The sequence below is a fragment of the Lineus longissimus genome, chromosome 9, assembly GCF_910592395.1.
Source record: "Lineus longissimus chromosome 9, tnLinLong1.2, whole genome shotgun sequence".
Taxonomy (NCBI): domain Eukaryota; kingdom Metazoa; phylum Nemertea; class Pilidiophora; order Heteronemertea; family Lineidae; genus Lineus; species Lineus longissimus.
In genome coordinates this window covers 2,008,337-2,019,723 of record NC_088316.1, presented here as the reverse complement: position 1 = coordinate 2,019,723, position 11,387 = coordinate 2,008,337, and the positions used below count along the sequence as shown (strand labels likewise).

At 40.4% G+C, this 11,387-nt stretch overlaps 1 protein-coding gene across 8 annotated transcripts in view; it reads right to left on the bottom strand.

Annotated features, from left to right (window-relative positions):
- Positions 1-216: 216 nt before the first annotated feature.
- The window catches only part of LOC135493196 (serine/threonine-protein phosphatase with EF-hands 2-like), a 54,989-nt gene continuing 43,818 nt past the window's right edge, over positions 217-11,387 (bottom strand). For all 8 annotated transcript variants that reach the window (XM_064780259.1, XM_064780258.1, XM_064780260.1 and 5 more), the window contains 12 exons: positions 11,064-11,166; positions 9,817-9,971; positions 9,262-9,423; positions 8,927-9,093; positions 8,485-8,521; positions 8,018-8,263; positions 7,628-7,813; positions 7,082-7,227; positions 4,557-4,663; positions 4,137-4,300; positions 3,659-3,743; positions 217-3,257 (listed from right to left, as the gene is read on the bottom strand). In XM_064780259.1, coding sequence (XP_064636329.1) covers positions 2,929-3,257; positions 3,659-3,743; positions 4,137-4,300; positions 4,557-4,663; positions 7,082-7,227; positions 7,628-7,813; positions 8,018-8,263; positions 8,485-8,521; positions 8,927-9,093; positions 9,262-9,423; positions 9,817-9,971; positions 11,064-11,166 — 1,887 coding nt within the window. In that variant the 3' untranslated portion in view covers positions 217-2,928. The remainder of the gene's footprint in view (positions 3,258-3,658; positions 3,744-4,136; positions 4,301-4,556; positions 4,664-7,081; positions 7,228-7,627; positions 7,814-8,017; positions 8,264-8,484; positions 8,522-8,926; positions 9,094-9,261; positions 9,424-9,816; positions 9,972-11,063; positions 11,167-11,387) is intronic.

The window sequence follows — 11,387 nt, the reverse complement described above, 5'->3', positions numbered from 1 at the left end:
CTGGAGTGACATGTTGGGAGATGTCTGCTTTAGTGTAGAGTCACTGAAAGACTTTAACTCTCTCCTATCCAGGTTCAATACACCAAATTGATTGCTGCATCATTTGTCTTTTGAGGACAAAGTCACAACCAGTATGCTTGGTTGAGACATGGGAAGACATCTGCCAAGGCGGTGAGATTGTCACACTCTTTAGCATATACAAACAAAGATCTGATATAATTTGAATGAATACTGCTTTATTGAGAACTGTTGGATAAAATTCATAAGTAATAAACAGGATAAATAACATAAATGTGTATTATGTACAGCACAGTCATTCTCAAATCATCATTTGTGAGTCAACTAATTAACAGTGGTGGTGATGCTAACAGGTGATTCAATATGGGCCTGGTATTGCAATGTGTGCAGCCAGTGTTGCAAAGACGTCAATGCTGAGATTTCTGTGTTGTGATTTCGAGCAGACAGGCTGTCCTGGAAACTTGTGTGTCTTTCCGTCATCACCTGGCTAGGCACTGCCAATTGGGCTGTATCCAAAGACTATTCACTAGTGGCGTTTTTCCTTGTAATGTTCCATGTTCCCTTGATATGCTTTATGAACAAAATAAACATTTGTTTGGCTTATTGGATGTTCCCATGCTTGTACCAGGGAACATGCTATTGAGACAATGAAATATCCAAAGATTCCATGGTACAATCATCGTGAACGTCTGCTAAACCAACCAAAGGTTCAATTTAAAGGTTATGAGCTAATTACAAGAGGTAATTTTGTGTGTGTTGCGTCACAAGGTCACACAGGAACACAGAAGGAAAAGTTAGACAAGCTGACAGTCTTTGGATATACAGCCTCATGAGGTACCCTCCGCTAATATAATACACTAAAAGTGAGTGGAGTAACCTCCAGTATGAAGACCAAGAGTGTTCCAACATGCGATGAACACTACAGTTATCATGCCTCTCTTAAACATTTGGTTATTACAGAAGTGAAAAGGCAAGATGTACACGTATGATATTGAAAACTTGCGGTCCTTTCCTCAGCTAACAAGGTATCATGAAAGTGACCACACCTTGACCACAATGGACTTTTCTTCCCCGCGACATCAATATGGTCCACACTGAAGGATTCCAGGGGGGTATTCAGGGTCCCCCAAGGGACTACAAGCTATTCATTGGTACATACTTGAGCTATACATCGTCCACCAATTGCCCTTCATTTTGCCCAGCCCTTATGAAAATGTCACCCATGTGAATTCAAAATAAGCTTCATGTGTGAAATGGTTGACGAAGTGAGATGAGGACACTTTTTGTAAGGGAGCTCACTGATTGCGTCCATAACTTATCTAATTTGTATACAAGTATTTACATGGCACGATTGTGTGCTGAGCATTTTTAAAACCTAACTGAACCTGTGAATAAAAATAAACAAAAATTAAAAACAAATATTATGAAAACAACACAGATTAAAACTGCATGCATAAATAGATAACAACCTCACGAACAAGAACGCATAACATTTTAAAACGTAGCATTTTTACCTTTTGATTTTAAGGAGAATTCTTTGTCAAATCCCATTTGCCAACTGCAGCCCGACCGACCCTGGAAGAAGTTCTACAGCCCATTTTAAATGATGGGCTGCTTTGTTCTCCAAAATTATTATTTACTTACAATATCAATTATATTCACTGTTTCAAGAAGTTTTCAAGTCCATCCTCAAGTACTAAGTACTAGTTATTTACAATATCAACTATTCCCTGTATCTGCAATACTTGATATTTTTGTGCCGGGACAAACACATTAGGCCTAAACTTGCGCTGTTAATTTGATTACGACCAGCTGTGGGCTTATGCCTGAGCCACCAAACGGCCATGTGAGCCAGAGTTTATTTTTTACAGCATCACAAGATGAAGAGTATCACTCCCTCCAGAGGCCCTATTCCATCCACAGGCTTCTCACCAGGTGCCTGTCACTAGAAATAAGAGTTTGGAAGCATAGACTGTCTCTTAAGCCCATTCTGGCTGCCCTTTCATCAGGGGTGACACCATGATAAACAAAGTCGGTTTACCTTTATATTATAAATCTGGTTCAAGGGAAGAACAGTCAACTTCAAGACCAAAGTATACACTTTACCTCATTCAACTGCCACTCGTTTTGCCACTTGTGGTTTTTAGATTACCAGTCAATATGGAAATTCGCTCTGTTTATCTTTAATTAATACCAGGTACTACAACTCGGTATTGATGACGAAAACATTGAACATGCATATATATAGAAAAATAGATTTCAAAATATTTACATACGGCTTTGGATGTAAACTATAACCACATCAATTAACTAGGTTTTGAAGAGATTAATCGCAAGTAGGGCTTAAAGGTTTATCTAAATTTGAAATCTTGATGATGTAAATATGTAATTAATACAATTGTAACATTGCTGTTGTGTGCACTGATGTAGATAATGTACAATAAAGGTCAATTTTTATAACGTTGACAGGTCTTTTTACTGTACAGCGGCAATGTTTATTTATATTTTCATGAAGCGAATATTTCTACATTCTATATTTACCTGTGGGACAGGTAAAAACATGTATACAGACAGCCTAGGCCTTTAAGATTGCCTCTTCATTTACATGGCACACAATAAGGCAATATAAGGATGGTCAGTTCAAATTCAAAATGCAACTAGAACTTCGAACAGCAAAGTACCCAAGGGCAGCCGCGATGTTCATTAAACCAGTTCCAACCCGTGGTGCTAATTCATATACAGTAGAACCTCTCTAATAAGGACACCCTTGAGACTGACATGATGTCCTTAACAGAGAGGTGTCCTGATTAGAGAGGTCAAATCGAGTGGAAACAAAGAATTCAGACATCCATCGGAACGGAATCCATTCATATTTCGTCATCGAATACTTTGAGCAGTTATGATGACCTGTTATCTCTCGCCGGCGTTGATCACTACTTCCGTCGTACTAATTGACGGTGTCGATTTCGTCGGTGTCGGTGACAGTCCTTGCTTACTCGGCGTTCCATCACCGATCGTACCGTCCGATTGCACACTTGGTTTACTTAACGTAAGGCTGTTCCTATGGTCGATATTGACCAATCGGAACGCCTCGAGAAATTCATTAAAGTCTATGAATCCGTCTTTGTTTATGTCGATGCTTCTGGCAAGATCGTGGACACTTTCCTGTTGAAGAGGCGCCCCCGTGTGTTGGCTTAGCACATTACAAGCGTTTTCAAATTCGTCCATCGAGATGACACCTGGAAGAAATTAACGAAGTATGATAAATTGTTTCACCTGCGATATTCACTCTTTGAAATTGGACTGAGGTGCAACCAGTACTAACATTGTTTAAACTGTTTTTTCATGCTCATCATGTTAATCTTGCAAACTGGGGGAGACTGATCTCCTTAGTCTTGGCCGGCAACCAGTCTGGGAGAACGAAAACTCTCATATGACAACAAAATTGCTGTGCTGGGCCGTGGAAACATGGGGCCTAACCACGGCATTACGTATCTCAACACTCAATCCAGTCAAAACTACTAAAAACAGGACTGACCATATTGGGAGAGAATGTGAAGAAGATATCTAGCAAATGTCAGAAGACATAGATTATTACTGTTTTCCTTGGAGGTTTTTGCCAGAGAGTGTGAGAGCTGACCTGAGTTATCTTTGTCTATCGCTCTGAAGATCATCTCCAGGTTGTCTCTGTTCCTATACAACGCCTCTGTCACTGTCTGTCCTCCCTGCAACATGAATTGAATTGAAAAGTGACCAAAAGTAACCAAACTGACCTCCTTTTCAGCACTCCTGACCCCCTCATAGAACTCCCGATTCAGAATCACTTTAGAGCTGGTTCTAACGCATGAGCAAGTTCCTTCATCATCTTGAAGATGGTGTTTCTGTTGTTTTAATGTTGAAGCCTTTAGAGAAAATAAGCGGCTGGTGGGGAAGGTATTTTTGGCCAAAAGATGGGGCTGCAAGTGTTACACTTTCAGCGCCATCTGATGTAGAACAGGAGGTATTGGTTGTCTAACCCAACACAACTAGGGGAGAGTTTATAGGCCAAAACCAAGCTGCCTTGCCAAGGTTTTCGTCCAATTGACAGCTCCAGCTGAAGCCCCTCCATCAATACTTACGTCGCTGAATTTGTTCTTAATCTTGAACTGTTCGAATGTGGATGCATACTGAATGAGTCCGGCTTTGTTTGCCTTGGCAAGTTGCGGGCGGAGGGTGCGCCACGGTAGGTTAAAACATAGCACCTCTTCCATGGCAGTACACCAATCTGCAATCTTGATCAGACCTAGAAATACATGTAATCAAATAAAGTGTTACTGCACAGAACCTGTCAGACAACGACCGCAAACCCTAATTTTATGCTGCGAAAACGATACTTAATGAAGCAAAACCAGGTTTACTTTATAAACATTTGCAAAGGGTCCGATTTCTAATGAGTTTGGAATTGAAAAACAAGACACTTCTCGAATTGCAGACTCCTCAATGTTATACAGTAAGGCATGTGAACCACTGCACTGTAACTATGGTTGGGTCATACGAACCTTTGTGATTGTTGTCATACTTCTTGAACTCCTCCTCAAGCTGTGACTGGTAAGCGCAGATTTTCTCCCTGAGGTCTCGGATTGCAGATTCCTCAACGTTAGACAGTCTGAAATCAGACGGGAATATTGAACCTGTCAGATGTCAGGGACAATAACAGCAGGGTAAAATGACATAATGATTTCTTGGAGCAGTGTCCCTGATAATTATTCCCCTGGTAATCCCCCTTGTCCTACTCTGAATACACATCAAGCATTTTTTGGGCTAATTGACTCAAAGTTCCACACTAAGCTGTTTCTCATAAACCATGAAGTTACGTTGTTTATGATGACATTACTTGGTAGTTTATGATGTCAAACAAGTAGGCCTACTATGGTAGATTATGATGACAAGTGATATGCATACCAAAGTAGTTTAGGATGACTGGTGCTATGGTAGTTTATGATGACAAGTACTTGGTAGTTTATGATGACAAACAAGTAGGTCTACTATGGTAGATTATGATGACAAGTGAAATGCATACCAAGGTAGTTTAGGATGACTGGTGCTATGGTAGTTTATGATGACAAGTACTTGGTAGTTTATGATGTCAAACAAGTAGGCCTACTATGGTAGATTATGATGACAAGTGATATGCATACCAAGGTAATTTAGGATGACTGGTGCTATGGTAGTTTATGATGACAAGTACTTGGTAGTTTATGATGACAAACAAGTAGGCCTACTATGGTAGATTATGATGACAAGTGATATGCATACCAAGGTAATTTAGGATGACTGGTGCTATGGTAGTTTATGATGACAAGTACTTGGTAGTTTATGATGACAAGTACTTGGTAGTTTATGATGACAAACAAGTAGGCCTACTATGGTAGATTATGATGACAAGTGATATGCATACCAAGGTAATTTAGGATGACTGGTGCTATGGTAGTTTATGATGACAAGTACTTGGTAGTTTATGATGACAAACAAGTAGGTCTACTATGGTAGATTATGATGACAAGTGATATGCATACCAAGGTAGTTTAGGATGACTGGTGCTATGGTAGTTTATGATGACAAGTACTTGGTAGTTTATGATGACAAACAAGTAGGCCTACTATGGTAGATTATGATGACAAGTGATATGCACACCAAGGTAGATTGACAAGTGATATGCATACCAAGGTAGATTATGATGACGTGATATGCATACCAAGGTAGTTTAGGATGACTGGTGCTATGGTAGTTTATGATGGCAAGTAAATGTACTATGGTAGTTTATGATGACAAGTAACATGCGTACCAAGGTAGTTTAGGATGACAAGTACCCTGTCGTACAATGCATTTCTTCACCTTTTTATGCAGGAAGACCAGGTTAAAGTTCCGTCAAGCTATTTCTTAAGTCAGTCTCATATTATTTGAAGTGATAGTGATAGCAATAGCAATGAAGCAACACCGCTATTGTGCTCCACAGATGAGTGACTTAACGACCCAAAAACTTTGTTGTCAAGATAGTATCTTCTGCTTGCAATAACATTATTACACTTAAGATAGTCCTATTGGATGGCATCATCTGCCCATCGACTATGTATGTGGATTGTGGAGGTGTTTTGCAATTCTGTAGGTGGTATGTGGTATGTGGTATATGGGGTTAAAAGCAGTGAGGGGTAGCGGAGGGAAAGGTTTTGTGTTACAATAGTAGCCTAAGGGCTGCTCATACTAATTACTTGTTTGTCTAAACTCTCTTCATCTAAATAGGTTTGTTTTTAAGACAGACAACATAGAAGGTACCCCAATATTCATTTCATCAAATTCTACGATACAAATTTTCAGAAAAAACCCTGAAGGAAATTTTCAAATTTGATTACAGATTTCAAATTTTCAATAAAGACACCACGCTGTTCATTGCAAATTTAGGCCTTTTACACAGGCAGGACATGTGCCTGTTCCAACTTCAGAAAAGCTTCTTGATACGAACTTTCCGAGACGGGCGAAGAACTTAGATTTATTGGAGACTTTGATGAAATGAATATCTCCGAGACACCCTATTCATTTCTAGGAGAACGATGATCAGCTGGCATTACCCATTCCTATCATCAGAGACAGAAAATGATAAAGTTAGAAATCATAATGAGTATGAACTAAATGCAAAGATAAGGATCCCACATGAGGTGTTTGAACTAGTTTGCTCCGCCAGCAGTGCTTCACGCTCGGCAAGGTTGTCTCAAATGAGCACCACATCGACAAGTTTAACTATTAAAGCACTGACCAAATTATCCAAGTACCATATTCAAACAAGTATAATGTAGGTAAGGTAAAGTGGTACACTTACAGACCTGGTACAGCTAAAGCCGCTACAGAGTAGAATACAGTTCTGTTTTTTGTTATGGAATGCCGATACTGCCACCTTTTGGCTATCAAGTATTTTTATTCAGACACACTCATTCTTGAAATTTGACTGCTATATAATACGGACACTTCTCTATGAAGGACTGCACTTGTCAGTCCCGAGGGTGTCCCTGATAGAGAGATTCTACTGTACCTTTGTGTGATGGTTAGTTTTCTCCCCGTTTGTTTCGAAGACATATACTGAATGAGGTGGGGCTGGAGGTCCGTGCCGAACTTCACGTAGGCCCCCTTGTTACTGCCCTCCTCGTAATAATTGGAGGCAGAGAAGACTGTTAGCACCTGGAGCAAGAGAAGACAGACATAAACAAATAAACAAATATAAGTTCTTATAAAGTGCTTTGTAATGTACTACATTCTTAAAGCACTTTTCATTTATTCCCAAGTCTAAGCTGAAACCTATCAGTAGAACTCACATGAGCTGCTCTGAAATCAGTGTTACAACCTGAGTACTTCTGACTGGTAACCATTTTAAGCCCTGGGTGGAGTGAGGCATGTAACGCAAAGAGACCTGCCCAGAGTCTCACGCCGGCAGTGGGGATCAAACTAGAGACCTCTTGACAATTAGTGCATGTATCAATTTTCCCGATCATCGCATGTTAATTTAGTGTATACGTTAACTCAGTTTGTCATATGCGAATACTTTTTATCCTAAAATCAGTCTTCAGGAGCACACTCTTACCAAGTTATCATGATCAAATTCATAGCCCTCAAGTTTACACTCATGAGACCTGATGAGTAACGATAAGTCGTGTTTCCGCAAGACCATCTTCGTGATATCCGGGCCAAAGTAGCTACCTCCTCCTCGGAACGTGTTGGGTTTACAACCTGGCTGGGACTTGGGGTCACTCCATAGGATATCCAGGACCTAGAAAAACACACAAAATAGCTTTTCAATAGATTTAACACATGTGTTTTAGAACAAATAGACACAATGACACCAGTATATCTGCTGGGAATTGCTGCAAACTAACTGGAAAGAATAACCACACTGAAAGAGTGAAAGAAATAGTTTCATAGTGCCGTCAATTGTGTGCTGCAGGCTTTCTGTAGTTTTGAGTAATATTCCAACCTGTCTCCACTCCTCCAATACTTTTTGCCTCGTGGCTCCACGCGATCCATCTTCACTGTCATCGTCAGTCAATGGCGGCCGCAAGATCGAGGCATATTTGTGGCGGTCGATCAGTCGTATCATATCCAGGTCCGTTCGATCCGAGATGCCGCCATGACAGACGAGAATCTTGCTGTCAATCACCGTCGCCAATGGTAACCAACTGAACACATCTTCAAAAAGGCGGGCTATTTTTGTTGCATGTTCCTGCAAATGGAAAATAAACATTTTTCATCCTGAGTAAAAAGGAATAGGCTGCTCATGAAAAGATTAAAGAAATGTCAGCTATTTGAATAGAAATCAATCCTCAAGGGAAAGGAACAGTGTGCAATTTTTCCTAAGGTTGATTATAGGCTGTATACTCTGATTAAAAATTACACTTTGAGCCCTAGTTTCAAAGTTATCTTGTCTGTAAATGTCAGACTCACCTTATATTTCGACATAATCTCTTTGATAAAACCATATCTGCAAAAAGAAAACATTGCCAATAACTTTCAGAAAAGTGTGCTAATATTTCGCTCCAACTTCAATTTTGTAAAAACTTCAAAGATGAAACTTCCATAGATAAGAAACTGTTATCTCATCATCATAGTCACCATGACATATCCCCTCTTTTCAACTGTGACTCGTCTCTTGCGGCAAAAAATAGGCACCAACATGTACTGCTATTTCAAAGTTCAGATCTTTTCTGAAAGCGACATCAGGCCCTTTAGCGTTACACCCACTTAGGGTACCCGGCAAATTGCATCATCAGCAACATCGTCTCTCAAGTGACAAAAGTGCTCAGCAAACGACACTCCCTGCAATTTAAATCAATATGTGCGCTTGATGGACGTAAAGTGACTTGTCCAAGGTGACAATGTTTCCTACCTGAGGTTCATGATATGGTCTTCGTGGTTCCCTCGGTTTATGTACACATCCTGAGGGTGGACTAGAAGGCAGGCAAAGAGCAGCATAGCTGTTTCGATGGAGTGAGGACCTCGATCTACAAAGTCTCCGTTGAAGACATACGGATTGCTGGAGCTTGGAAGACCATTCTGAAAGACGATATTTACAAATCAATAACAATGAGTACTTATACAGCGCTTTTCACTGTACTGCCTACTGACTCAAAGCGCTTCACATTCGCAAACAATATTAACTTCAGTCCAGTTCGATTCCTGATTTTACCACCAGGGGGCTAAAACTGAAAACATCAAAATTACCTTATAAAAGATCATGAAGAGATCATCCATCTTGCCGTGGAGGTCCCCACACACCGTCATCTGTTTGGCAATGGCAGTCGAGGCATGATAGATGTTTCCCCGCTCACGGAGAACCTTGCGAGTTTCATGGAGAAGTTCCAATACGTATTTGGCATGGAGTTTCTGAAACGAAAAAGATTTAAAAATTGGTGTGAATTGCAATGGTTGAGGCTGTGATACAGTAGAAACTCTCTATTCAGGATACCCTTGGGCCTGACATGTGCTGTCCTTGATAGAGAGGTGTCCTGACTACAGAGGTTGAATTCAATGTAAATGCCCCATTCAGGACCAAAAGCAATTTCTTCAACAGACAGGATGTCCTGCTGACAGAGGTGTTGGCTCAGGGAGGTTCCACATCATGTTACGAATTTCTCCGCAGGGCTCTACCCCAATCTGATGTGGAGAGAATACCTGTCAACACAATCAACCATCAGATTCAAATGAATTTTTGGCACGAAAAAGGGGGAGCTATATGGCATTGGCAAAGCCCTGGAGACGTTATGTCCCAAACCTTACATGTTTGCTTCTGAATCCCTCAACGAGAGCATCCAGGTGCGCCGTCGTCAATGGGAACTGGAGGTGGGGTCCCTTGTATGAGTGTTCAATTTTAATACTAGCAGGGTCGGTCTTCTTCAATAACTCCTCATCCTCTTCATCGATACTTTCAAATTCTGAATCACAAAGAAAATCGCAAATTACGGCAAAATGTACTCGCTCAGTTTAATCGGAATTAACGTCTTGTTTTTGGCAAAGATAGATGTAATCACATATGATACGGTAAAGAGGTACAATTAATGTCTCAAAAAAGAATGAAAGAGCCAGCCACATTTGGTTCATAGGACACTCTTTACCTCCAAACTCATATCTCTAATGCCAGGTGCCTGGTGAGAAGGCAGTTTGCACCCAATATTACCCTATATTCTACTAGCTGGTGGCTTACCAACCAGCCGAGCTGGAAAGACCTACTGACGGGGTCCAACCTGCAACTCAATATTTTTCTTAAGTTCAGGTGAAGAACTTCTATAAAGCAAGACGTTTAAGCACTACAGCAGTTGCGTCCAACACCCTCTATAAATCACTTCATGCGCTTGCATTCATTAATGAAATTAGTAACACTGAATGATATCAAAATGATAAAAAGTCTGTTAAAAATGCATTAAAATCGTGCAACGTAATTGGCGAGTGCATGCAAATTGAATTAAATATGCGACAAATACCGCTAGAACACGGTCCTGCGTAGCAACTGACAAACACAGTAGCTATTAGCATCACCTCAATTATGACACATTTCCATAAAATCACTGGATTCACTCAATAAATCTGTAGCAGCAATTTAAGCAGGTTATAAAACTATTTAAGAAAATGACGAAAAAAAATGACGAAAATCTTACCGGAATCTTTATCAATTTTTGAAGTAGAGAAACAAAATCGTGTTAAAAGACGATGACTGATAACAAACAGACAGATTCTTATATGAGAGGGGCTACTGGGGACAAGATCTGGGGTACCTGGGAACAAGGTCCATCTAAAATCATTTGACGGCGCCATATATTGAAAAATCAGTCCATGTCGCCCCCAGATGGTGATTGTGACGAGGTTGTGCAGGTGGCAGAGTGAATCGGTTCAAAAACTTTATCATTCACTGCTTTCATAAGGTCGATAAAACCTGATGAGTCTATGAAACTTGGCATGTTTGTACTGTTTTATCTGACCAACCAGCTGCCTGAAAAAAGTCCTGAGACACATTTTATCTGCGTACTTACTTTTTGCCAAAGGTCGGTGTCCCGCTGTAATCACTGACGCCAGATTCTTCCCGCCGTCATCCGTGTTCAGGTGTAACAGCATGTCATTGAAGAAGTTGTACAACTGAAAAGGGATTCAAACAAAGCATGTTATTGGCAATGACGCCATCAGGTGCAGAGGAAGACACTGGGCTTTTGCGGCGCAAAGTTCAAAATTTCAGTGATTATAGTCACCAAATAGCAATTTTTGACTCAGAAACTCGTTACTTCTGAGTGTTTGCACTTAGATGGTCAGGCCTTTCAAAAACACTGAATACACACTGTTTAATGGTGTGTACACCAAAA